General features: G+C 40.6%; 3 protein-coding genes across 4 annotated transcripts; all 3 read left to right on the top strand.

The window, feature by feature from the left end:
- The first annotated feature begins 1,715 nt into the window (after window positions 1-1,715).
- Window positions 1,716-9,110, top strand: LOC110900231 (U-box domain-containing protein 44). Of its 2 annotated transcripts, XM_022147138.2 has the most exons (4): window positions 1,716-1,904; window positions 4,285-5,526; window positions 6,612-6,930; window positions 7,432-9,110. In XM_022147138.2, the coding sequence occupies exons 2-4, from the start codon at window positions 4,297-4,299 to the stop codon at window positions 8,928-8,930; spliced, it is 3,048 nt and encodes a 1,015-aa protein (XP_022002830.1). In that variant the 5' UTR covers window positions 1,716-1,904; window positions 4,285-4,296; the 3' UTR covers window positions 8,931-9,110. The 2 variants fall into 2 exon arrangements, with proteins under 2 accessions (XP_022002830.1, XP_022002831.1); XM_022147139.2 differs by lacking the exon at window positions 1,716-1,904 and having other exon boundaries at window positions 4,086-5,526.
- Window positions 9,111-21,783: 12,673 nt separating this feature from the next.
- On the top strand, window positions 21,784-23,193 carry LOC118485923. The gene is made up of 4 exons (XM_035982448.1): window positions 21,784-22,485; window positions 22,567-22,722; window positions 22,855-22,986; window positions 23,036-23,193. Exons 1-4 carry the CDS (start codon window positions 21,786-21,788, stop codon window positions 23,191-23,193), a joined length of 1,146 nt encoding a protein of 381 aa, XP_035838341.1. The 5' UTR covers window positions 21,784-21,785.
- Window positions 23,194-23,482: 289 nt separating this feature from the next.
- Window positions 23,483-25,636, top strand: LOC110900232 (translation initiation factor IF-2-like). Its single transcript, XM_022147140.2, has 4 exons — window positions 23,483-23,504; window positions 23,537-24,483; window positions 24,554-24,844; window positions 24,919-25,636. The coding sequence occupies exons 1-4, from the start codon at window positions 23,483-23,485 to the stop codon at window positions 25,330-25,332; spliced, it is 1,674 nt and encodes a 557-aa protein (XP_022002832.2). The 3' UTR covers window positions 25,333-25,636.
- Window positions 25,637-27,552: the final 1,916 nt, after the last annotated feature.

Here is a 27,552-nt window from a genome sequence, read left to right as displayed (position 1 = left end):
ATAAAAGTTTTGGAAGCGGGGATTGCCATACTGATGACAAAAAGGAATTGCTGAAAGCGGGTGTTGGAGCGGTACAAAAGGTGGATGAGGCATGACGCCCTCTCCTTAATAGTACTTTTATAAAAATCATTTAGATTTTCACTTATATCCGGGTTTTAGTGTTCGCATTCAAGTCACATTGGTACTAATATACATATATATATTTTTTTGCATTTTCTAAACATCAAGCCATGTTACTAATTTATAGAAAATCACAAGTTTTTTGTATATATGTACAATAGTTAATGTCAGAAAAGGGTGTGTACAATGTTACTAATTAGGGGTTTTGATAATCAAAACGACTATTCAGTTGAAGCAGAAGAAAGTTGGCCATCTTGGCCTGTTTCTAAGATACACGACATGTTCATGGTTCGATTATAACGATCTATGATTTGAAACTTGAAACGAGCCATTTAAGAGTTATTATTATTTATTTCACTTTAGAATATAAAGTCGTGTACTACATATACTGTATTCATGAATACATCTTATCATTTATAAAAATTCATTACCAAATAAAGCCTTTGAAAATTAGTTTTCTTTTTGTCTAAAATCGCTACTTGAAAACCGGTCGGTTTGGTTTGGTCAACCCAACCAACATGATTGGTTTCGTTGTCTTTCTCCGAAATCATAGTTAGCAGTTTGGCCGATCTCCTTATTCCTCAAAACTGTCCGAATCAAACTTTCTCAAACATCTCAAATTAGACAACTATATTAGAGCATTCACATATAACCCCTCAAATTATGTGAGTGTGGTTTTTATTTTATAAAAAAGTGATTGTGAGTAGAGGAGAGAAAAAATGTTACTTTTCATCTGTAAATTTAAGGGGACACTGTTTACCTTTTATAATTTTTTAATATATTTTAAAAATGGTTGTGGTGCAATATAGAGAAAATATAATAATAAAAGTATTAAATAGTATTATTTAATAAAAAGGTAAGTGTTACCTATAGACCTATAGTTGCCTTTTATCTTTTACCACATTTTCAATTACACCTTTCTCTAACTAACAAATATATAAGACATTTCCCACTTGTGGTTTAGTGGTAAAAGGTTTGGATTTTTTAATGGAAACTTAAATTAAATTTTTACTTGTGTCATATTGGGGTGGATATAGGTAGTAAAGGATTTGGACTAGGCCTTGTGTGAGGTTGTCAGTTCGATTCCCGAGCCCAACCGGGTTTTCATCCCACCGTGTGTTACGCTAGAGAGTTCTGCTCTTGTGGTGGCGCAACGACTGTCAAGTGGCAGCCGACGGTATGGTTTCGCGGGAGAATGCCCAAAAAAGCCAAACTTTGAAGCCAGCATGAACCCGGTTAAGACAACATAGTCTAGTCTAGCCAAAGTGGAGCAATATAAGACTCTCCGATTTAGAGAGTGTGATAACCTTATACATGAAATTCACCGTTAAAAAAATATACAAATATATAAGACGACATCTCAACTTTAGTAACGTTACTTACGCCTAGCACTTTAATCTTCGAAGGTTATCAACGAATAAGTACTCATACCATTGAAAAGGTAATGAACCAAATCGATACCAATCAAAACATGGGGTAAAATAGTAGTTTCAATAAGAGTGCAATTATATCAATTTAAACAAATAATATAATTGGATGAAGAAGTTTTCACTCTTCTTCCTTAAAACCGTAAGAAACGGGTTAAATTCATGAGAAATTTCGTGGGAAAACGACTCGAAATTTTGACATCATCAACGACTATGAAAATTTCACCGACACCAATTGACTTACAAGTAAACTCGGTCTTCCTTCCTTCCTTCCTTCTTTCATCACCATATTAAACGTTAACACCCTCTCTACTATGCACAATCAACCTTTCAAGACCCATTTTCAGCTGTTTACAGGTACTTCTGCAACACCCATTTGCGTTTCTTGATTGTAGTTCTTGTAAGTAAATGAAGAAATTGCACTTGGGTTGCCTTTTAATTGAAGTTTTCTGATGTTGAAAATGTTGAAATTGCTATGGTTTTGAAAGTATGGTTTCATGCCCACCAAGTGTTTGATGATTTGCTTACTCGGTTGTGACGTTTGGATTGACATGCTTTTGTTGTCAGTTGTTGTGTTTTACCTGTGTTTGCTAGTAATCTGATGTCAATACATGATTACTTTATTTTGAGATATATATATATATATATATATATATATATATATATATATATATATATATATATATATATATATATATATATATATATATATGGCTTGTTTGTTAAGCTCTTTTATAGAATAAAGTTGCAACTACTAGTCCAGTAGATTTGAGATCTCATGCCTATATGTTTAAACAAGTGGTTGTCTGTGTGTTATGGGGGGGGGGGGGGTCAGGGTTTTAAATCATCCAAATCTACGCCTTGCTTGCAGTATGCATATATAATGTATATATGTGCGGGTGATCGGGGGGCAAAAGTGAAAGTGCACTAATTTTAACGTTATTTTCTAATTTCGTGAAAATAAGGTTAAAAGAAGGCCAGAGGGGGATGGTTAATCATGCATCATGTGGTGGCGTTGATAGCCGAAAGATAAGGGAGTACATGCACTAATAGGCCTTTGTCTTGTCCAAGGCTTGATGCAAAACTACTATCGAGCCAGGGGGTCTCATTGGAAGCAGCCTCTCTATTTTTACGGGGTAGAGGGAAGGCTGTCTACATCTTACCCTCATCAGACCCTACCTTAGCCGTGCTATTGGTGGGATTTACTGAGTATGAGATGGTGATGATTTCCTTATGAAGTTCTTGCAATGTTGAACAAGAGACCTACTTCTTCGTGCGGTAGCTAAAAGGATTATCTGACAAAAACCCATATATACTAAACCCAAACCCGCAAATTTTGTGTCAGTTTTCGTGTCTCGTCATAAATTCTCACCCCTACAAAACAATACGTGCTCAGTAAATCCCACGCATAGCAAAAGCTATTTGTAGGGTATGGGAACGGTAGAATGGGGGTAAACCTTTCGTCTATCCCGGAAGATAGATAGGCTGCTCCGTTGAGACCCCGACAAAGACAAAGATGCCCTTTTGATGTACTAGTCTTCTAAAAAACTTATTTTTCTTTTTTTTTTTCAATTATATATAGCTTTTAACTGCATCAAAATGAATCGAGATTGATTTTTACCCGTGGTTCTTGAAATATATTGGCATCTTAATCATTTCTCATTAAGTCATATGCTATGAGTTAGTAGTTAGCATTACATTTTTAATCAAGTGCTTCATTTTGATTTCATAATGTGGAGCCTAGAACTTAGCAACCCTACGGGGCTGTTTGTTTACCTCTTAATGAGTCTCTTAATGGTTCAGACCTCTTACTGGTTCAGCACTTAATGGTTCAGACTATTTGTTTCACGAGCAGATGTCTGAATGGTTCAGAGATTTGCCTCTGAATGGTTAAGTTTTATACAGAGGTCTGAATGGTTAAGCTCTAATCTGAATTGGTCAGACATTTGCCTCTGAACAGTTAGCATTATATAGGCTCTTACTGGTTCAGCACTTAATGGTTCAGACCTCTTACTCTTACTGGTTCAGCACTTAACCATTCAGATGTTGCCAAACGGCCCCGTAGTCTCTTAATGGATCAGTATGTTTCTAAAACTTACCCATTAAGAGGTGCCATGAACCATTAAGAGGCGTCTTTTAAGTTTTAAGTGAACCAAACACACTCTACCTCCGACCAATTCAGAGGTAGCCTCTTAATGGAATCACAAAGAGGCTACCAAACAGCCCCTTGGTTACCGAAATCTATGGTATCCTTGTATCGACATCAATTTTTATTCTAAAACTACAAAACACTAATAAGTTGTTGGACCATATGGGGGTGTTATTGCCACTTTACCTACTCGTAAAAGCAGTTTACTGATAAAGATTAGAGTTAATTGCCCGGATGGTCCCTGTGGTTTCACGTTTTTTCACGTTTAGTCCCCACCTTTTGGAAATAGCAGGTATGCTCCCTATGGTTTGTCATTTTGTTACTCGGATAGTCCCCTGACATTTACTCAGGGGACTATCCGAGTAACAATATGTCAAACCCTAGGGATCATATATGCTATTCCCAAACTAACTGCATCTACTCAGGGGACTATCCGAGTAACAAAATAACAAACCTTAGGGAGCATACGTGCTATTTTCAAAAGGTGGGGACTAAACGTGAAAAAACGTGAAACCACAGGGACCATCCGGGCAATTAACTCTAAAGATTATGTTCTTTCAATTTCTAGCTCTTTTTTGTGTCTTGTAGCGAATAGCAGCGATGGCGGAAATCCTACCAATCGGTACAATATTAGCTGTGGCCATAAGCCAGGTCATCAAAACCGCTCACGCTGCGAAAGACGTAGTTATCGAAAAGGAGAGTTTCCGGACCCTTTCTGCTCACCTTTTCGACATCGTGAGTGTGTTAAAACAACTCGAGCTAGGAGAATTAAACGAGTCACCAATCACAAGAAAAGCCCTCGAAAACCTCGAAACCGATGTCAAAAAAGCGAATGCCCTTGTGGAAAAATACAAAAACCGAGGCCGTTTCTACTTGTTAATTAAATGCAGGCACATTGTCAAAGAGGTTCAAGATGTAACACGAGACATCGGAAAATCGTTAAATAGTTTATGTCTTGCGAACGCCGAGATCCTATCCGGGATATCCGATGAAGTAACGCGGTTGCAAAACGAGATGCAACGAGCTGAATTCGCCACGTGTCAGTCTCAGATTCGAATCCTCGATAAGTTAGACCAGGGGCTTGCGAGTCAAAAACTCGACAACGGTTTTGCGAACGATATCATAGTGGACATAGCTCGAGCTGTGGGCGTGACGGTTGAACCGTCTGAGATTCGGAAAGAATTAGACAGCTTCAAGAGAGAGAAAGAAGAAGCAGAAAACCGAAAAGAACGAGCCGAGGTTTATCTTTTGGAGCAAATTATCGAGCTGTTATCACGAGCTGATGCTGCGCAGGATTACGAGCATGTTAAGGGTCAATACATGCAACGGTTACGTGTGATTGAAGGCCATGATCCAAAATCGGAATCTATTCCACCTTTTAAAGCATTCATTTGTGGGATTACTAACAACGTTATGGTTGATCCCGTTAGTCTCTCTAACGGTACTGCATATTCACGAGTTGCTATCGAAGCATGGTTCGGTTCTGGTGAAAAAACCGACCCCATAACCGGTGAGCCGCTTGAAGATTTGTCGTTTAGATCGAATATCCAGTTGAGACAGTCGATTCAAGAATGGAAAGAGCTCAATTACTGCATGATAATCCGATCGTGCAAGTCAAAACTGATGTCGAGAAATGACTCAAGCGTTGAAGATGCGGTTTATCAAATACGGGATCTTATAAAAGAAAGTTCGATTAATAAAGATTGGATTTCGATTGGTGGACTCACTGTATTGCTTATCGACATCCTCCCAAACTTGCGTAACCAACAAGTTAAAACCGAAGTATTAGTTACGTTAAAGTATGCCGTTGAAGGACATGCAAGAAACAAGGTCACATAAATTTCTTTCTTGTTTTAAAGGGTTAATTGCGACTTTTGTAGGAAAGAAAATGAGTAAAATGCCATTTTCATCCCTGAGATTTCGCCAGTTTTGCGACTTTCGTCCGAAGGTTTGTTTTTCCGCATCTGGATCCAAAAGGTTTGAAATCTTGCCATTTCATCCGGCTCGTTAACTCCATCTATTTTTTCTCCGTTAAGTCAGGGGTATTTCCGTCTTTTTGCTAACTTAAAGAAATGGCAAGATTTCAAACCTTTTGGATCCAGATGCGGAAAAACAAACCTTTGGACGAAAGTTGCAAAACTGGCCACATCTATTTTCTCCGTTAAGTCAGGGGTATTTCCGTCTTTTTGCTAACTTAAAGGGTAATTTGATCTTTTTAACTGTATGTAAAAAGACCGAATACCCCTGAAAAGACCAAACTGACCTTTAGGTTAACAAAAAAGATGGAAATACCCCTGACTTAAAAGAGAAAAATGGACGGAAATACCTTTTGGATCCAGATGTGGAAAAACAAAACTTTGGACGAAAGTCGCAAAACTGGCCAAACTTCTAGTTTTAAAGGGTTAATTGCGACTTTTGTAGGAAGGAAAATGAGTAAAATGCCATTTTCGTCCCTGAGATTTGGCCAGTTTTGCGACTTTCGTCCGAAGGTTTGTTTTTCCGCATCTGGATCCAAAAGGTTTGAAATCTTGCCATTTTCATTGGCTCGTTAACTCCATCCATTTTTTCCGTTAAGTCAGGGGTATTTCCGTCTTTTTGCTAACTTAAAGGGTAATTTGATCTTTTTAACTGTATGTAAAAAGACCGAATACCCCTGAAAAGACCAAACTGACCTTTAGGTTAACAAAAAAGATGGAAATACCCCTGACTTAAAGGAGAAAAATGGACGGAAATGCCTTTTGGATCCAGATGTGGACAAACAAACCTTTGGACGAAAGTCGCAAAACTGGCCAAATCTCAGGGGCGAAAATGGCATTTTACTCAAAGAAAAAATACCCATCAAAGTTTCATTTTTTTTTTTTAAGTTTTTGATCTTTTTTTTTTTTTTTTTTTTTTTTTTTTTTTTTTTTAAACAGGATCTCTTGGTTGAGAATAAGGGATTTTGTCACATAGTGCCATGCTTAGTGCATGAATCAACTCCATCTAAAGCTGCATTAGAGTTGATATATGAAATAGCGGTTGAGGAATCGGGTCAAAATGTGGATTACACCCGAGAGCTTTCTCAGCAATGTAATCCAGTTTCGTTTCTCGTGACTATTTTAAAGGGTACAGAGGCGGAGTTATCCGAAAAAGCACACAAAATCTTGAAGGAACTTGTAGATATCGATGAAGAAAATGCTGTTATTTCCGCCAAAGAAGAATGGTATGAACCTCTTGTCGATTGCATCGTTCAAGGTTAGTAAACTTTCTGTATCAGCTTTTAATGTTCGATTTTACATATATTGTGCTTAGAGTTAATAGCCAAAATGGTCCCCGAGGTTTGCTCACTTTTGCCACTTTAGTCCAAAATCCAAAATTTTTAAATCTGGGTCCCTGAGGTTTGCATTTTTTTTGCCATTTTAGTCCAAATTTCAAAAACTCCCTTTTTTGACTGTTGCAACCAGCCTATTTTGTCCTTTTGTGCAGGGGTATTTTGGTCATTTTTATGAGTTATTATAACAAACTCAGATCAAGAACCCAGAATACCCCTGCGCAAAAGGACAAAATAGGCTGGTTGCAACAGTAAAAAAGGGGGGGTTTTTGAAATTTGGACTAAAATGGCAACAAAATGCAAACCTCAGGGACCCAGATTTAAAAATTTTGAATTTTGGACTAAAGTGGCAAAAGTGAGCAAACCTCAGAGACCATTTTGGCTATTAACTCTTGTGCTTATAATCGATTTTAATGTTACCAAAGGTCCAAAATCAACAAAAATGGCGATTCTAAGACGGATTGTTCATTTAGAGCTTGAAGAACACAACACAAAGGTCCTATGCGAGCTCGGTTTAATTCCACCGTTACTCGAAATGGCATCCGCTGACCTGGAAGCAAAAGAACTATCGTTATCTATGCTCGTAAAGCTTTCAACAGTTTCCGAAAACAAACGCGTTTTCTCAGCTGCCGGTGGAGTTCCTCTAATAGTCGACACGATGTGTTCTACCCCTTTCCCGGTCATCATTCCCGCCAAATGTTTGGAAATTCTGGAAAAACTTTCTTCCAACGGGGACGGGATCAAATTTCTCGTTGACGTGAACAAAACCCAACTCAATCTCGAGTCGTTAGTCGAGAATCTGTTAGCCTTTTTACAGAATTCGCTTCTACCGTGTACCGTATTGAGGCCGGTTTTACGCTCTCTTTTCAATATTTGCGAATCCGAATCGGGGCTTGTGAAGACTGCGGTTCTTACAGCTGGCGGGATTTCTCTTGTTTTAAATCTTCTCGATCACGCCGATAGTGAAACACGTGAAGCTGCTATCAACCTCTTGTTTTTATTCTCCAACCACGAGCCGCTAGGAGTGGCGGAGTTTCTCCTAAAACCGAGAAGATTAGAGGCGTTTATCGGTCTTCTAGAGAACACGAACAAATCCGATGTACAAAAAGCCGCAGTCGGTTTACTAGCAAACCTACCGAAATCAGAAGTTACACTCACAAGTAAGTTAATCGAACTAGAAGGACTAAAAGCGATTATAGAGATACTGGAATCGGGAAACACCGAAGCTAAAGAAAACGCTTTGAGTGCACTCTTTCGGTTCACGGATCCAACCAACATCGAGGCTCAGAAGATGGTCGTTGAACTCGGTGCGTATAATTTACTCGTGGACTTCCTTAAAAACGGGTCGGTTACAGCCAAGGCACGAGCGGCTGCTCTCATTGGTGATCTATCCATGCGTAGCTCTGAGCTCACGATGACATCATCAACGGGTCAATGGTGCTCGTGCTTCGGTCGAGCCCGGGTCAACACATGCCCAGCTCATGGCGGTATATGCAGCGTGAAGAGTACGTTTTGTCTTTTGGAGGCGAAAGCGTTACCCGAGCTGGTCAAACTTTTACACGGGGAAGTCCACGCGACAGCTTACGAAGCGATACAGACGCTATCGACTTTAGTGGATAAGGAGTCTCCGCGCAGAGGGACCCATGTGCTACACGAGAGCGGGGCTGTGGTTCCAATATTGGAGGTATTGAATTGGGGTTCGGAGTCTTTAAAGGTGGAGGCTTTAGAGGTGTTGGAGAAAGTCTTTATGTTGACCGAAATGGTTGACCGGTACGGGTCAACGGCTAGAATGGGTCTTGTGAGGTTAACGGGTCGGAGCATTCATGAAGAAGGACATCTTCATAGGAAGGCTGCTAAAGTGTTGTTGCTTATCGAACGTCATTCGCGTTCTTCAACTTCGTTTGTTACTGGAGTTAGCGGTTGACGATTGATCATTTGTGATCTCCATTTGAATTACATGTTACAAATTTCGATTTAAAGGATTTTGTTTCGTTACAGGCGACTCGGATGATATTTGTGCACACAACTTATTTCATGTACATAGTTTAATCAAACGTTAAGATCATCTTTAAACATCATGCAAATATATTCTGTTTCTTATTTAGTTGTAAGAAGTTTGTGTTCCTAAATTCTTGTTATTTATGTGGAGTTAAAACTTATTATATATATATATATATATATATATATATATATACACACATATATATAGTTCCAACTTCATTACCACCACTAAGACTATGTGAACACAACTTCATTATTTTTTGTCAAGTTATGTTTGTTACTATCAACATGAGATTGGATGCTCCTTTTGTGGGAAATTTTCAGATTACTGGATGATTAGAGAGGCATGTAATCACTCTCAGATTAAATTATTTCGGTGGTTTACCCGAATAATTCAATCGGGTACAACTCTGAATTTCGAGAATTGAACCATGGTATGTTTTTGTCTGTGAATTGTCTGAACCAAGAAGAATGCAACCAAAAACTGTCATCCATGCATCTTAGTGGTAACTTGTCATCAATAACTTGTCCATCAATGACAAGTTGGATAAGTTACTGCTAGGGGTGTGCAAAAAACCGGAATAACCGACCCATAACCAAATTAACTGATAAAACCGAACCAAAAAAAACCGAACTAAATAAAAAACCAGTGGGTCGGTTAATGAATTTTTTTTTTGAAAACCGAAAATAGCGGGTCAACTTCAATTGCAGCCTTGGTTTTTTTTATTTATCTTTGAAGATCAACTTCATCGGTCACAAGGTTTTTATTTTTTTATTTAAGTTTCTTTTTCTGATTGCTTTGGTTCATACGTAATGTTTGTAATTTATTTACTCACTTTTTTTTTTACTTTTTGTGATGCAGCTCTTGGTTTGCTAATTTGTCTTTGAACTAGAATTACGACCCGCCGCAATGCGACGGGGATTCTTTAGTTATAACTAAATCGATTTATGATAAGCACGTTATGTTGAACCCGTCAAACAGGAAAAAAATAGATGATGTAAAAATGTTCACCCACACACGCACATTGCGTCTTGTTAACTCGCAAAATTTAGAACGAAACGTAAAAACGCTAAACCAAAGACACACGTTGCGATGTGTTAAGTCACAAAATTTAGAACGAAGCATATAGCGAAAACTTTGCAGAAAATGAAAACTATAAAGGACCAAAGTTGAAAGTAAAAAAAGTTGTGAGGATAGATTGCAAAAGATAAAAAGTTTTGTGTTAAAAGTAAAAAAAAAACAAATAGTTTTGGGTTAAAAGTAATTTATGAAATACTTTTGGGTGAAAAGTAAAAAAATCAATTTTTTTTAAAAACCTCCAAAGCCAAGGTTACAACAACCATATGTATAATAATTTTTTCTTTGAAAAACCTCCAAAGTCAAGATTACAACACATAAGTACAAAAAATCAAAGTGGTTAAATCGCAAAAGATGGAAACTTTTGAATTAGAAGTAAAAAATCAAATTAATCAAAGGGGTTAACTTACCAAAAATTAAAACTTTAAAGTTAAATTGTCAAAGATTAAAACTTTAGTGTTAAAAAGGAAACAAAGATTAAAAATTTTAAACTTAAATTGTCAAATATTAAAACTTTAGGGTAAATTGTCAAGATTAAAACTTTAGGGTTAAAAGAAAACAAAAATTAGAAGTTTAAACTTAAATTGTCAAACATTAAAACTTTTGGGTTAAAAAGAAAATTTTCTATTTTTTTTTAAAAACTCCCAAAGCCTAACTTACAACACATAGATGGAAACTTTTGAATTAGAAGTAAAAAATCAAATTAATCAAAGGGGTTAACTTACCAAAAATTAAAACTTTAAAGTTAAATTGTCAAAGATTAAAACTTTAGTGTTAAAAAGGAAACAAAGATTAAAAATTTTAAACTTAAATTGTCAAATATTAAAACTTTAGGGTAAATTGTCAAGATTAAAACTTTAGGGTTAAAAGAAAACAAAAATTAGAAGTTTAAACTTAAATTGTCAAACATTAAAACTTTTGGGTTAAAAAGAAAATTTTCCACTTTTTTTTGAAAAACTCCCAAAGCCTAACTTACAACACATATATGCATATATAACTTGCTTCTTTATAGTGTTTAATAATATGGGCTTCACCAATTACAAGGTTCGTAATTTGGGTTTCGTTTTCTGATTGTTGGTTTAATATTTTGTTTACTTAGGTACATCAGTATTGTAATTATACGAGTAGTAAAGTTTAAGGTTGCCTATGTCTACTCATTCGCCGGTCATAATCAATATAGCCAATTCGCCGGTACTCTCATTCAATTTGTAAGGCATGGTCTCAACAGATATGGATACCGTAGATATTTTTTGTATCAATCTGAAATGGTAAAAGTATAAAAATCAGATTATAGTAGAATTGGCATTGTGTTAGATGAGAATGAGATGAAATTTTAGTACCTGATAACCAAGTGCAGATGCCCACCATGAGGAAGATCAAGTGCTATGATTCTGTCATGAGCCTCTAATAATGCATGGTAAGGCCCTGGGGTGTACCTTAACATCTAGGGTGTTAACAATGACATGGCAGGCAGGTTAACCGACATTAAAATGACTTCAATTCAATCGACACATTAAAACAATGAATGTTACCAACTTACCATCAAATTAGCGTCGATTCACTGATAACTTTCGGAAAATCATAAACCGAACCTAATACTATCGCCTGTAACCAGACCACAAACATGAACTATCTCATCTCAAAATTGTTAACTAAAAGTAGCAAAATCAAAACTGAAATTGGAGTTCAACTACTTCCAACGGCGGACGGCAAACTGATCATAAGAGTGATGTCCAAACTCATGCATTTTCACATAATAGATCAGACTTTAGTTGATTTGATTTGATTTGTTTATCAGTGGTTACTAAGCGATAACGGAAAAACAAATAAAATGATATCAGCAACAAAGTTTTCTTATGAGAACCGTGGATCTCATAAGTGGAGATCTATTCATAAATCAAGGTAAGTGTTGTGTGTGTATGGCACATGTGCACATGAAAAAAAAAAACAAACCTCTGACCCAAACGGGTAAAAGGCCAACAAACAAAGAACCCTCGACCCAAACGGGCAAAGGGCAACCAGATTACAACATATACAAATCGGATATTTACACCACTCCTTCCAATTGATATATTTACAAGATGACCTATTTTTAACCCAAGCATAACCCCTGGATTTAACCTCAGAGACAATCTCTTGCGGACTTCTCCTTATCTGATTGAACACCAAGTCGTTTCTAGCTTTCCAGATACACCAAACAGTAGATATAACCAGACCGAGCATAATCTTTTTAGCTTTTTTCCCAAGGAGACCCGAATTATGGATATCCAGTAAATCCTTGAAGGCGAAGATCGGAGGAATATTGCACTAAGCACTGACAGCCGCCCAAACTCGGGAAGCCAACGAACATGCCGTGAACAAGTGATCTACTGATTCCTCGTACTCGTCACAGAAAGGGCACATAACTGATGGAATGTCCACATTCCTTCTTTTCAAGTTAACTTTAGTAGCAAGCCTATCTAGGTTGCCTCTCCACACCATTAAAAAAAAGATGTGCACATAAGCACACATCATAATAAGCTGTATATTTCACTATATTTTTTTAAAAGAGTAAATTACATAAAATGTCCTTGTGGTTTGGTCCAATAAATTGTAATTAATGAGGGACCAATTTGTTACATTTGCAAACCATAGGGACAAATTTGTAACTTATGCTTGTGTCAACAATGTTGGTTAATTGAATGAATAGTGATTAACTAAACCAAACTTGATGTTTCCTATATATGTAATTAAGAAGTCATGAACATTCAAGATTCGCCAACATAGTACATTGTTTGACAGCTTACATGTATAAAAGGCTCTTTAATAGTAACAGTTATCATAATTTCAATCGGATACAACTCTGATTTTTGAGAATTGAACCAGAGTATGTTTTTGTATGTGAATTGTCTGAACCAGGAAGAATGCAACCAAAAACTGTCATCCATGCATCTTAGTGGTAACTTGTCATCAATAACAACTTGTCCATCAATGACAGGTTGGATAAGTTACTGCTAGGGATGTGCAAAAAACCGAAATAACCGACCTATAACCAAATTAACTGATAAAACCGAACCAAAAAAAACCGAACCAAATAAAAAACCGGTGGGTCAGTTAATGATTTTTTTTAAAACCCAAAATGGCGGGTCGACTTCAATTACAGCCTTGGTTTTTTTATTTATCTTTGAAGATCAACTTCATCGGTCACAAGGTTTTTATTTTATTATTTAAGTATCTTTTTCTGATTGCTTTGGTTAATACATAATGTTTGTAATTTATTTACTCTCTTTTTGTTTTACATTTTGTGATGCAGCTCTTGGTTTGCTAATTTGTCTTTGAATATGGGCTTCACCAATTATACGAGTAGTAAAGTTTAAGGTTGCCTACGTCTACTCATTCGCCGGTCATAATCAATATAGCCAATTCGCCGGTACTCTCATTCAATTTGTAAGGCATGGTCTCAACAGATATGGATACCGTAGATATTTTTTGTATCAATCTGAAATAACAAAAGTATAAAAATCAGATTATAGTAGAATTTGGCATTGTGTTAGATGAGAATGAGATGAAATTTTAGTACCTGATAACCAAGTGGAGATGCCCGCCATGAGGAAGATCAAGTGCTATGATTATGTCATGAGCCTCTAATAATGCATTGTAAGACTCTGGGGTGTACCTTAACATCTAGGGTGTTAACGATGACATGGCATGTTAACCGACATTAAAAATGGCTTCAATTCAATCGACACATTAAAACAATGAATGTTACCATCAAATTAGCGTCGGTTCACCGATAACTTTCGGAGAATCATAAACCGAACCAGGGGCGGACCTACCTCTTTGGTAGGGGTAACCCCCGCTACCCCTTGGTCGGAAAAATTTGAAAAAATTAGTGTAAATTTTAGAAAAAATTGACGTTTTTCGATTTCGTTACGGCTTATACTATTGCCTGTAACCAGACCACAAACACGAACTATCTCATCTCAAAATTGTTAACTAAAAGTAGCAAAATCAAAACTGAAATTGGAGTTCAACTACTTCCAACGGCGGACGGCAAACCGATCATAAGAGTGATGTCCAAACTCATGCATTTTCACATAATAGATCAGACTTTAGTGGATTTGATTTGATTTGTTTTGTTTTGTTTTGTGTATACTAAGCGATAACGGATAAACAAAGAAAATGATATCAGCAACAACGTTTTCTTATGAGAACCGTGGATCTCATAAGTGGAGATCTATTCATAAATCAAGGTAAGTGTTGTGTGTGTATGGCAGATGTGCACATGAGAAAAAAAAAAAAAAAACCTTCGACCCAAACGGGCAAAAGGCCAACAAACAAAGAACCCTCGACCCAAACGGGCAAAGGGCAACCAGATTACAACATATACATCGGATATTTACACCACTCCTTCCAATTGATATATTTAGACCACCCGTAGTGGTAAACAAGAATAATGCCCCCAACATGGGGCATTATACGCCACGTGTCATCCTAGTCACACATGGGGCATTATAGAAAAATAGGTTTAGTGGGGCATTATCCCAATAATGCCCCCTCAATCATTTTTTTTTAAATATAAAAGATAAAGTCTTCATTAATTTAAAATAAAAATTACAATAGTTGAAAAAAAATACAAAAAAAAAAAACAGAAAATTAAAAAAACCGAAAAAAAAAACAGAAAATTAAAAAACCGAAAAAAAAACAGAAAAAAAAAATAAAAAAACTAGATGATCTAAAGTCCATATTTTTCTCGTATTTTTTGGCGACGCATTTGAGCCAAGATCAACGCGTCGCCTTGGAGGTGGTCGATCGGTTTGGACAAAAACTCAATGTCCTTTTCCATTTGTCGCGCCTCTTGCAACTCGTTGAACTTTTTGGTTTCAACCACTCGGTCTTTCATAATCTCCCAACGTTTGTGGCCGAGGTCGCGAATATCTTGGAGACGACGGTTCATCTCCTCGAAATCATCCTTTAGGTCGAGATCGGAAGACGAAGGTGGGAGGAACAAACGGAGGGGCGCCACTCAAGTAAGCCGCGTAACTTAAAAAGCTCGGGTCCATGTCTTGTAGGTTGTACGGGGTTTGCGGTTGGGTTGTGTTCGGGTTCGTGGGTCTTGCGGGGCCACCAAACGGGGGTCGGTATGGATGCATGCTTGTAAAAAAATAGGAGAAAGTGGATGTTTTTTTATAAAGTAATAGAAGAGAGTGGGAGAGAAAGTAGTAGAAATTTTATAAAAAATTGGAGAAAAAGGGTTGATATATATAGTGGGTAAAATTTAGAATTAAAAAAAAAATCACTTTTGACCGTTGCCAAACGGTCGAATCTCGCAACCTTTTCCAATTTTCAGCGTTTTTAAAACCACGCCGGGGTGATTTTTTTTCAAAAATAACGCCCGGAAACGCCGCCTGTAATGGCTATGCGGGCGTTTTCCGGCGTTTTTTTTCAATTTTTTTTAAAAAAAACGCCCCGTTACGGGCAGACTTACAAGATGACCTATTTTTAACCCAAGCATAACCCCTAGATTTAACCTCAGAGACAATCTCTTGCGGACTTCTCCTTATCTGATTGAACACCAAGTCGTTTCTAGCTTTCCAGATACACCAAACAGTAGATATAACCAGACCGAGCATAATCTTTTTAGCTTTTTTCCCAAGGAGACCCGAATTATGGATATCCAGTAAATCCTTGAAGGCGAAGGCGAAGATCGGAGGAATATTGCACCAAGCACTGACAGCCGCCCAAACTCGGGAAGCCAACGAACATGCCGTGAACAAGTGATCTACCGATTCCTCGTACTCGTCACAAAAAGGGCACATAACTGATGGAATGTCCACATTCCTTCTTTTCAAGTTAACTTTAGTAGCAAGCCTGTCTAAGTTGCCTCTCCATGCCATAAAAAAAAATGTGCACATGAGCACACATCATAATAAGCTGTATATTTCACTATATTTTTTTAAAGAGTAAATTACATAAAATGTCCTTGTGGTTTGGTCCAATAAATTGTAATTAATGAGGGACCAATTTGTTACATTTGCAAACCATAGGGACAAATTTGTAACTTAACCTTGTGTCAACAATATTGGTTAATTGAATGAACAGTGATTAACTAAACCAAACTTGATGTTTCCTATATATGTAATTAAGAAGTCATGAACATTCAAGATTCGCCAACATAGTACATTGTTTGACAGCTTACATGTATAAAAGGCTCTTCAATAGTAACAGTTATCATAATTTCAAGGACAACCGATCGATGTTACTAAGACCATGTGTAGTGGTAAGTTGTTATAATGCCCCCACCATGGGGCATTATCCGACACGTGGCATCCTAGTCACACTTGGGCATTATAGCAAAAGTGGCGTAGTGGTGGGGTATTATGCCAATAACCCCCAATAACGCCCATATTATTTTTAATGAAAAAAAAAAAAGCACACCACATACACACGAATTCAACCACTTTCAAAAGGTGTCAGAGACGTGTGGGTACATGTGATTGGTGGGTCAACAATTAAACAAACCAATTCAGCGTCTTAAATATAACGCCAAAAACAATTTTTTCCAAAAAAAACGCTGTATAACGCCTGCTGTAGTGGGGAGGGGGCGTTTTGGGGCGTTTTTTTTCAAATTTTTTTTTTAAAATAACGCCCCACTACGGGTGGTCTAATATGTATAAGTTAAAGAAAGCAATATTGTAATAAGCTTTGATGGTTTTAAAAAATAAATTTTTATTTCGATGTTACTAAAATTTTTATTTCAGACTTAGAAGCTATCTTTAGTTTTTTTTTTTTTTTTTTTAAGGTTAAAGATAGCATTAGGTAGGTCATATCTTTTATGACATTTAAACGGTATTAACTTGTATGTAATGCATAATGAATACATTAAATGGTGTACAGTACATGAGATAAATAAATGTGAACTTTAATATGAAGGTTTGTTTTTGTCAAACCCACAATTTATATTGAAGAAATGGATTTATTGATGGCTTCTAGTTGTTTATTTTGTTTTTCTTTTATAGAGGGGCCTGTTTTTTCATTGGACATCTTTCAATATGTTTGGTAAACATTTTAATAGGCTGGTTGCACTAGCATTGTCGTTCGTTTAACAGATCGGACCAGTCGGCTAGTCTAGCAATTAAAGAGAAGGCAAACATGACGGTTTTGCTCTTGTGGTTCAATCGTCACGGTCCAATGACTTATGACTAAACTGACAGGATCCCACCGGTTTTCAAGTTAAACTAGCCGGTCGGACTAGACAATCTAGTCTGACTTTTTAAACAATGGTTTCGAGTTAAACTTTGTGCATCAACATCAGTGAAAATTTTCGAGTGAAAGATGAGTCAAATGAAACTCTCTTAATATATCATTTTTATTTCTCAGAAGACAAGTTAACTTGTTAGTCAACCACCTTAAAAAGGGTTGTGATACATGTCCATTCTGGTAGGTTTTGGCTTGTTAGGATCGAGTTGCAAACACACACAAATAAACTACAGAAAAGTAAAGAACACAAGGATTTATGTGGTTCGGTCTAAGTTGACCTATGTCCACGAGCTAGAGTGTATAGTATTATTGCTCTTTACTTTTGTGATGAGAAATTACAAGATCATCTATTTACAATTATATATTAGGCAGTGGCGGATCTAGGATTCCGACCAAGCGGTAACGTTTTATAAATAGGCGGTAACGAAATAAAAAAAACGTCAAATTTTTCCAAAATTTACACTAAAAACGTCAAAAATTTTCCGACCAAGCGGTAGCGGAGGCTACCCCTTGTTCCTCTTTACATCCGCCCCTGATATTAGGGTTTATGACTTATTCTTAGGAAAACAAGCAAATGGGCTATAACGACTTTAATTTAATTAGTATGCCAATTGTGTGTCTTCTAAACCGGGCCCAGTTAACTACTTAAGCCTCCATAAACCTAACACGTACGGGTGTTAGTCTACGACCTTAAAAGGGTTGTGATTCGTGTCCGTTCGGGTAGATTTTTGGCTTGTGGTGTGGTTTACACACATGGAGGTGTGCGAGATTAGGGGAGCTAGGTTTCTTTCGTTTTGTTATTTTATAATAAATAGTAAGATCATTTCATTATGTTATATAGGGTCATCCGTATTCATTTTTGTAGCCATCTCTTTATATCTATTTGGTATGGGGTAATGGAATCAACGGGGGAATGGAATAGACGAAGTAATGGAATGGATGAGGTAATGGAATTGATCATTACCATTCCATGTCTTGTTTGGTTACCATGTGAGAATAGAATGAACCATTACTTTTTGTTGTTTGGTATGTGAGAAAAGACGAAAGAATAAAATCGGATGGCGGTGGTCAATGATGGGCAACGATGGTGGGTGGTGATAGGTGGCAGTTATAGCAGCGGCGGTGGTGGGTGGAGACGGTGGCGATTGGAGACCGCGACGGGTGATGACAACGGTGGTGGTGGTGGGTGACGGCGGTGGTTAGAGGTGGTAGCGGTGGTGGCAGGTGGTGGCAGGTGGTAGCGGTGGTGGCGGTGGGTGGTGGTGGTTGATAGCGATGGCAGAGGTGGGTGGCAACGACGGCGGTGATCGGAGGTGGCAGCGGCAATGGTGGCGGCGATGATCGAAGGTGGGTGGTGGCGGTGATCGGAGGTGGCAACAGCGATGGTGGATGGCGGCGACGGCGGTGGCGGGGATGGAGGTAGGTGGAGACAACGACGGTGGCGGGTGACGGCGGTGGCGGGTGGCGGCGAAGGTGGGTGACGGCAGCGGTTGACAGTGGTGGTGGGTGGTGGCAACGGTAGTAAGTTGTGGTGTTGTTAATGATGGGTGAAGAGGGAATTGAATGGAAAAAAAACAGGGGGGAGGGATGGAATGATTTTGAGGGAATGAAATGCATTTTGGTATGGGCGATTTCATTCCATCGACCAATCAAACACTCTTTTCTTCATTCCCTCTCAATGGTCCATTCCATTCCACCTCTCATTCATGAATACCAAACGCTACCTTAAGCCTAGAATTCACTTCTGAAACACGGCCAAAACTTATATGTAGTCAAAAGTAGGTCTTGCTGTGAAGCTACTAACACAATTACTTTTGTCGTGTATGACTAACCGGTTACACCAACTCTTAACTATATTTAGTTGGGTTACTACCAAATCATGTTATACATTAGAGAGGCTTGTAACCCTTCTATCATCTATAACACCCAACAAACTCAGAGGCAAATATACAGGGCCGGCTTAACCATTTTGGTGGCCTAAAACGAAGTAAAATCTTGTGGCCTTTTTCCCAAAAAAATGTATGTAATTGAAAGTTAAACTTGAAGGGCCCAAGTGTAATTATTTGAAAGATTGTGTTAAAATCTAAAAACAAGAAAAAAAATGCTGAACCAGGGATTCGAACCCGGGTCTCACCAACATCCATACATACAGAAAACCACTACACTACCAACCATCAATCTGTTGATAACTCACACCCTAAGTCTTTTATAAATGGACTGTGGTTTCATCAAATTGTGGAGGCCCTATAGTTTTGGTGGCCCAAGGGCCAAGCCTCATTTGGCTTACCCTTGGGCCGGCCCTACAAATATAATTTAATGTGAAGGTGACCCATGTTTGTAGTTTACGCGATTTACCTTTTCCATGTTTATCGTGAGAATGATCGATTAGGGACCCTAAGATGTGTTACCCCCCCCCCCCCCATTTAGGCTACAACTTTTATTCTCGGTTATATTTCCTTGTTTCACGTTTATAAAATGATGTGGTTCCAACCGGTAAGCGATTGGCCAAAGAAAATAGACGGAAACCAGATTAGAATTATAGAAGGATAATCAGACTAATTTCATAATTTCATTCCTAATTATTTAACAAAACAAGAATGCCTTATATATAGGCTTACAAACATGAACGAAATCTGCAGATAACTAACTCTAATGAAAACATGGACCTATCACTATTCCTAATTTAATGCAATAAAAAGGGAAACATGGAGATGATGGAAACGTGGGATTTCGGCACGTATCATAAAAAATACTCGAAAGATAGTTATCAACATATTCTCACACTTTCTTATAAGAAGTTATAGACCTTGTCCATGCGACAACAAAAATCATATTAAATGATTAATTTCAAATTAATCCATCAACCATAAACTTGTTAGTAATTTGTTACGTTTTCATTTCCAATATAAACTTGAAGAAACACTGATCTAATTAAGGTATTAATTAGGTAGGTTTATGTTCCTTTCATAGAGGTTAATCTTCTTTTAGGTATTTGAGCTCCGACTGGTTACTCAACCTGCAAAACAGAACACCGTTACTCGTTAAGAGGGGAATGTGGGGGTTTCCCTCTTAACCGGGCTCCGGCGTGAGAATAAGCGACTGCTTTGAGTGTAATTAAGTAGTAAAGAGTGAGAGCCCAGAGAATAGAATGAATAACCTGAGGAATGAAGGTCTCTATTTATAGCCGGAGAGGTGTAAGAGGTTGTGGGCTGATGGGCCTTGGGCCAGAAACGGACAACAACGAATATGCTCTTTGCCTTGCTGGCCTCGACTGCTTAGTGGCTTCTAGATGCTCGTCGGTGCTGGCGCACCTTGATTGGAGCCACGTGTCATTGTTGTCGGCCTTGTTGTCCCTTCTGTCATCAGCAGACAAGTGGAGATCGTGGGATAGTTGTCCCCGTCTCTTGATTGGTGCCATGTAGGCGTCCTTGTGTACTTATCGTCAGAAGATCGTGGCGCACGATTGAACAGAGCCTGCTGGACGTTCATTGGCTCTTTTTACTGCCACTTGTACCCTGTGTACCTCTGTAGGTAACAGCGCGTCTTCTTATGGAGAGGATTTTGTTTGGTGGCAACTAACCCGCGCGGGGCTAGTGTGCTCACTTATACCATTATTTTTATGCTAAGTGTTGCTATCTGACTTCATTATGTGCTCTTCCTCGCGCGGGGCTAAATCATAATGTGACGTAAGCTGCGCGAGGTTGTTATTATTAAGTTGTTATGCTAAGGAGTATGGTCTCACGTGTAACCTGTTATGAGGTTTGCGCGACTTTTTGGGACCATACCCCTTCAAGTCCCCCCAGTCCAGTGCTGCACCATGCGCAACGCAAGTGGTTGGAGCTCTGGACTTGATAAAAATAAGAGAAGGGGAAGTTGTCCTTTTAATCTTGACTTGTAAGGCGCATGTAGAAAACTGTTGCTTTCGATGCGCAGGTACTAGGCAGGTGTCGAGTGCTATCTTGTTTGTCCTTTTAATCGCGCGAGGTATTGTAGTCTTCGTATATCTGGCGCGACTCTTGTGACTTCTGCATGAAGTTACTTGCACGTTTTATGGCGGGAAACTTCGAAATTTGAACCTCTGACAGGTTGGTGAGATAAGTCGCTGAGGGCGACGTTTGAGTTGACCCCTGACACGGGTGTCATCATGTCGCCTGCGGCGGTTGCACTTCATGTCAGGAGAGTGGGTGCCACGCGCGCGTGGTAACCGTCGTCCCTGTTTTCCCGCTCGACGTGGCAACCTCTCGTTGGTTGCCCTTGCGGCTAGTGCGGCACGGTTACCCATCGCATTAAATGCGATGGGTATAAATGTCCGAAGAGAAGGGTGAGAGATTCACTTTCTCTTCGTTTCTTCTCTAATTTCCTCTCAAAACTCTTTGAATCTTCAAAGTGTTCTTCGTTTTCTTCAAGATTTCTTCAAATCTTCAAACTTTCTTCAAGTTTTTTCCAGCTTTTCCTTGAAATATGAGTGAAGAACATCAAGAAGCTCCTGTTAGTGAGGAGGGGCCAGTCCCAGTCCTGAGATGGGACTTAGGTTTATTCGAACAGATCGTTCGAAGTTTTAGGTTTCCACCGGAGTGGGATGCCCGGTACCCTGCTCAGGGTCAGACCGCGGCTGATGCCCCACCCGGTTACATTACTTTGTTCGAAGATTTCTTCCTTCAAGGAAACTTCCGGCTGCCGGCGACTAACTTCTTTGGTAGCATATTGTCCTACTACAAGTTTCATATTTCACAGTTAAGCCCACCTGGGATGGTGAGGGTGAGGCACTTTGAGTTCTTGTGTCAATCTCACGGCATTGAGCCGACGGTGAATAAGTTTCGTGTCTTCTATCAACTGCAAAGAACAATGGGGTTCTTTTCTTTTGCTAGCCGTGGTACGGCTAAGAAGATTTTGTTGAATCCTCCCAAGAGTTTCCACGACTGGAAACCCAAGTTCTTCTTCATCCGGGAGGAAGTCTTGCCAATAGCTATGCCGTTTAGGGAATGGACCGAGGTTATACCAAAGGAGGACCTTCCTATACCGAAGTCTGCTCGGTGGTATCAGCAGCTTACCGCAACCCCTAACCGGGTATTTGGGGAGAATGTTCTGGTTGCTGCCAAGATGAGTGACCAGTGGTCACCTAGTAGCAGGGAACTCCCGGTCTTGAAGATCGGGGATCAAGGTTAGATACTTTCCCCCTTTTTGTTTTGTTTCCGAGTACATTCACTTAACTGGTTTCTTATACTTTGTTTTTGTTGTGTAGAGACGCAACTCTATCAGGCTGCCTTCCCAGCCTTTGGTGGCTCCATGGGCGTTCGCCCTCTGCGCGATGATGAGGAAGGCTGGTATGACCAGATAAAAGGGAACTTCATGTTTCCTCCTGCTGACGCCTTCGCCTCACCGCCGGATGCAACTGAAGGTGCGCAATATCCTAAACCTCGTCCATTGCGCTCTGTGACTTCTGCTGGGAAAGAGACTTTCTATCTTTCCAGCGAGGAGTCAGTAGGGTCTTCGAATGGCGAGTTAAGTTCGTTGCCTAAAATCTTTGCAGGTGTGTTGCGCGATCTGGGGGTTGACCCAGAGGAGAAGAAGAAGAAACCTTCGAAGAAGAAAAAGAAGGCGGATGTTGAAGTGACCAGCAAGGGTCCTGGCGCCAGTCGCGCAACTACTGCTGCTGTCAAAGGTACGCTTCGCCTCCGGCAACGTGACTTAGACGATTACGTGATAATCAGTGACTCTTATGAAGGTTTATCATGTGCAGCTATGGGAAAGACTGGCGCTGGTGGGTCAAAGGGCTCTGGGAGCGCGGGTTCTCGTAACCCGGATGCTGACGCAACTCCATCTCAACCTGAGGATGAAGAAGAAGAGGAAGAAGAAACTGCCCCGTTGATTGGAAGAAAGAGGGGTAGAAGCGAGGCGACAACTGGTGTGGCCTCTGCGCCTGTTTCAGTTGTTATTCCCGTTGTTGGGAAGAAGAGCAAGTTGCGCTCGTTATACCAGTTTTCTCCTGGTATGCTCTTATCTCCCTTCTTTATAATTTAACCTCTTTTTGCTCAAGTGCGTCCGCTTTATTCTTGTAGAGATCAAGAAGAAGACCCCTGAAAAGGGGGTTAAGTTTGTTGAACCCAGCACGAAAAAACCTAAGGTTGCCACTGAACCTTCCGACTCTGCTGCGCGTGATGCTGCGAAAACTGCTGAAGCGCAGCGAAAGGCAGAAGAGGATCGGAAGAAAGAAGAGAGTAGGATTGCTGCGCAGAAGAAGGCTGAAGAGCGAAAGCGCAAAGAAGAGGAAGAGAAAAAGAGGAAGGAGGAGGAGGAGAGAAAGCTGGAGGCGGAGAGGAAGAGGAAAGCGGAAGAGGAGAGAAAGCTGAGGGAGGAGGCGGATAGGCAGAGGAAGGCGGAAGAGGCGAGGAAAGAAAGAGCTGCCGATCAGTCTTCTGTTCAAGGGCAGTCTGGTGTCCCAAAACCTCCCCCTGCTGCGCCGATTGTTACCTCTAAGGGGTTAGGGCGCTATGTGTCTAGTGGTGCAAGCTCTGGAGGAGCTGGGGGCTATAACCCCAATGTGATAGGTGCGAAGGATACCGTCGGGGACATATATTATAAAACTTATACTGAAGAGGAACGTGGTGATGCTCCTCATCAAGCCCCTTGGAGCTTAAGGCAGAAGGATACATTTGTTGAATTTGGTCCTTCTCGCGATTGGTACTTGAACCAATTCACTCCTGGCGAAGTTAACCGTCAAAAGGCGAAGCCGCATGAAATGTTGTATCGCACTTACATTCTTGCCGAGGCCAACGCTCGATCTGCTAACCATCAGATAGTTCGTGAATGGCGAACAATGGTCAGAGAGCGCGCCGACTGGGAGGCTTACCGAGAACGTGTGCTAAAACGTGTTGGTGAATTTGAGAAGGCTAAGGCCACATTTGATGAGGAGAAAGCCAAGTTTGAGGCTGATAGGAAAGCTGAAGAGTGGGGTCGCGAGGGCCTGCAAAAGAAACTTCATAATGTGGAAGAGCAACTGGCCAAGGAGAAGGCCGAGTTCAAGCGCATCTGCGCCCAGGACAACGAGCGCGCCTATGCGGCTCGACAAAAAATTGTTGGTCTTGAGGCGAAGATAGCGGAGCTGACGTCGAAGGTGGAGGAAGCGCAGGTTGAGACAGCCGCTAAACAACAGATGGAGGTTAGTTGATTTTACTTTCGTTTTCTCCTTTGTTGTTTATAAAATTTCTAAGTCATTTGCCAACTTCCAGGTTGAGTTGTCTGAAGCTAAGGTTCAGCTGTCCACCAAGGACAAAGATCTCCAGGCCAAGGACGTTGAGATTGCGGAGCTCAAACGTCGCTTGGATGAACAAATCGACAAATGTGAGTCCCTGGAGATCGACCTTGAGGCAGAGAAGGTCAAGGCCACCGATGCTGAGGAGGCGCGTGCTGTCAGCACTGCGGCGCTTAACGTGGCTCAGACAAATTATTCTGAGGCCCAAGGCATTGTGGACACGCTTGTTTCTGAAGCAGAATGGATGCGCACTCGGGGAATAGTGCTGGTAAGTCCCTTTTGCCTTACTTTTTTCTTTAACATGTTGAAGAGTTTATTCTTAATGCTTCTCTTTTGATGAAGGTTGCCAACTCCATCCTGAACGCCGGCGAGCTAGATCGCGCTGTTGCTGCTCTTACGGATGCGGCGCGTGCAGTTGGTCATCGAGGAGGTTACCTGGAGTGTGCTGATCACGTTGAGCGAATGCTGGGACAAGAATTCGATACAAGTCATTGCTCAGTGACGGAACAAGCTGATGCTGCGCTGGCCAGTGCTGAGAACTCATATGACAACCTCTCCTTGCCCATTATGGACTTGGTTGTTAGTGCCTTAAAAAAGGATGATTGGTGTCAGCGCCTCAAGGCGATCCTTGATCCACCGATTACTGTTGAATCATCTGATGAGGAAGCAGCTGGTGATGATGGCGGAGGTGATGACGATGGCGACGATGGTGAAGGGAACGAAGATGATGATGGTGAGAAGAAAGAAGACAAATAGAGTAGGTTGTTAGTTTGTTGATAGGCGTTTGTGCCTTTGTTTCTGACTTGATTGTAAGTGATGCGCTTTTGCGCAGTTTTAATGACAATGAAATGTCTTCGTTTTTTCTGTTGCAATTATTGCATTGCTGTAAAAACTTAGGTTAAATTAGCTCGAATAAATGGAAGCGTTATCTAAGTATAAGGTGGCCACCCGGTCTCGCGCTTTGTTTGCGGAGGACCTTGGAGGTGGTTTTGAACCATCTCAAAATGCTGGAGTGTTTTCGCGCTAATCAGAAGTTTAACATGCATTTGTAACGAAAAAACAATGTAATAGAACATGTCGTATGTTTTCATTCAAATCAGAAGTTGGCTCTTAGGCCTTCATACATATTTGCCAATGGCTCGTAGCCGGCGTGGCGAAATTGAAAAATGGCGCAAGGCCGAAAAGGTTACATATAGCATTTGCGCAATTGTTGCGCATTCCAAGTTCTTGGTAAGATGTGGCCATCTAAGGTGCGCAATTTGTAGGCCCCTTTGCCTAGGACCTCATGAATCAGATATGGGCCTTCCCATTTAGGTGCCAATTTCCCTGGGCGTTCCGCATTTGACGCTTCGTTGTCGCGAAAGACGTACTCCCCTGGATTGAAGGTACAAATGCGAACCCTTGTGTTGTAGTACCTTTCCAGCTGGGTTTTGTATTTGGCCTCTCTGATTCTTGCGATTTCGCGCCGTTCTTCTAACAAGTCTAAGTCTAGACGCCTTTCCGCTTCATTGTCAACCGTGTTGACCGTGGTCATTCGCGGCGAGGGCAAGCCAATCTCTGCCGGGATTACCGCCTCTGAGCCATAGACTAGGCTGAAAGGGGTCTCGCCGGTACTTGTCTTTGGCATGGTCCGATGAGCCCATAAAATGCTTGGGAGCTCATCGACCCATCCGCGCCGCCTTGTTCCTAATCTGGCCTTTATCCCTTCGACGATGCATTTGTTCACACTTTCCACTTGTCCGTTGCCTTGTGGGTGCGCAACGGAGGTGAAAGTGTGTTCAATGTTCATCTCCTTCATCCAGTTCTTAAGATCGTCTGACGCGAAGTTGGTGCCGTTGTCTGTCACGATCTTGAGCGGGAGGCCGAATCTGCATATGATGTGCTCCCATATGAACTTGCGCACAATCATGGCTGTGGTGGATGCAAGGGCTTTGGCTTCTACCCACTTCGTGAAGTAGTCGACAGCTACTATGATGAACTTTACGGCGCCGGGGGCATCCGGGAAGGGTCCTACCATGTCAATTCCCCATTGCTGAAAGGGCCATGCGGTGGACACGGGGATAAGATCATTTTTAGGCCGCAACGTTTTTGGAGCGTGCCTCTGGCAAGAGTCACACTTGCGGATCTCCTTCATTGCGTCAACATGCATACCCGGCCAGTAGTAACCGGCGCTCATGATCTTCGCGACGACCATCCTTGGTCCGGAGTGGATGCCGCAAATCCCTTCGTGGATTTCCCTTATCAAATAATTTGCGTCCTGGGGGTCCACACAGCGCAGTAGTGGTCCCAAGAAGGATTTTCGGTACAAGATACCGCTGTTCATTTCGTACTGTAGGGCTTTGTTTTGGATCTTTCTTGCTTCCGCTTTGTTCTCAGGAAGCACCCCCTCTCGCAAGTATTGGATGATAGGGGTCATCCATGATGTCTGCCCTGTTTCGATTACGTTAACTTGGCGCAGTAAAACCGATGGGTTCTTGAGTACCTCTATCCTTACATCCTTGGCTAGATGTTGAAAGGAGGTCGAGGCGAGCTTGCTCAGGGCATCTGCGGGCTTGTTTTCTGAGCGATTGATATGTATGACTTCGTGGGTTTTGAATTGTTGGAGCAATTCTTTCGCTTGTTCCAGATATAAAGCCATGACTTCACCCTTCGCGTCGTATATGCCATTTACTTGACTGGCTATCAGGAGTGAATCCACATGTGCGCGCAAGTTTTTTGCTCCCATCTTGATGGCGAGGCGTAAGCCTGCCAGAAAAGCCTCATACTCAGCTTCATTGTTGGTGTTTTTGAAGTCGAGCTTAATGGCGTAAGTAAACTCGTGCTTTTCTGGGCTCACTAGACGTAAACCTGCTCCCGCGCCATCTTCGTTTGATGCCCCGTCAGTGTAAAGCATCCAGATCTCCTCTGTTGTGCTTTCCTTGGGAGTCTCTATCATCTCGCACTCCTTGATTTTATCGGCCGGCACTTCTGTGATGA

This window comes from Helianthus annuus, chromosome 13, assembly GCF_002127325.2.
Source record: "Helianthus annuus cultivar XRQ/B chromosome 13, HanXRQr2.0-SUNRISE, whole genome shotgun sequence".
Classification (NCBI taxonomy): domain Eukaryota; kingdom Viridiplantae; phylum Streptophyta; class Magnoliopsida; order Asterales; family Asteraceae; genus Helianthus; species Helianthus annuus.
Note: the sequence above shows the minus strand (reverse complement) of the source record. Positions and strands in the feature narration are given on the sequence as shown.

Excerpts from the sequence above, each read along its gene's own strand:
- LOC118485923 (XM_035982448.1), top strand. The coding sequence starts at position 21,786 with ATGAGTGAAGAACATCAAGAAGCTCCTGTTAGTGAGGAGGGGCCAGTC. Across the intron at positions 22,723-22,854 it reads ACCGCCGGATGCAACTGAAG|GTGTGTTGCGCGATCTGGGG; the intron begins GTGCGCAATATC and ends AAATCTTTGCAG. Across the intron at positions 22,987-23,035 it reads AACTACTGCTGCTGTCAAAG|TGACTCTTATGAAGGTTTAT; the intron begins GTACGCTTCGCC and ends CGTGATAATCAG.
- LOC110900231 (XM_022147138.2), top strand. The coding sequence starts at position 4,297 with ATGGCGGAAATCCTACCAATCGGTACAATATTAGCTGTGGCCATAAGC. Across the intron at positions 5,527-6,611 it reads AAGGACATGCAAGAAACAAG|GATCTCTTGGTTGAGAATAA; the intron begins GTCACATAAATT and ends TTTTTTAAACAG. Across the intron at positions 6,931-7,431 it reads TGTCGATTGCATCGTTCAAG|GTCCAAAATCAACAAAAATG; the intron begins GTTAGTAAACTT and ends ATGTTACCAAAG.
- LOC110900232 (XM_022147140.2), top strand. The coding sequence starts at position 23,483 with ATGCTGCGAAAACTGCTGAAGC. Across the intron at positions 23,505-23,536 it reads GCTGCGAAAACTGCTGAAGC|AAGAGAGTAGGATTGCTGCG; the intron begins GCAGCGAAAGGC and ends ATCGGAAGAAAG. Across the intron at positions 24,484-24,553 it reads CCGCTAAACAACAGATGGAG|GTTGAGTTGTCTGAAGCTAA; the intron begins GTTAGTTGATTT and ends GCCAACTTCCAG.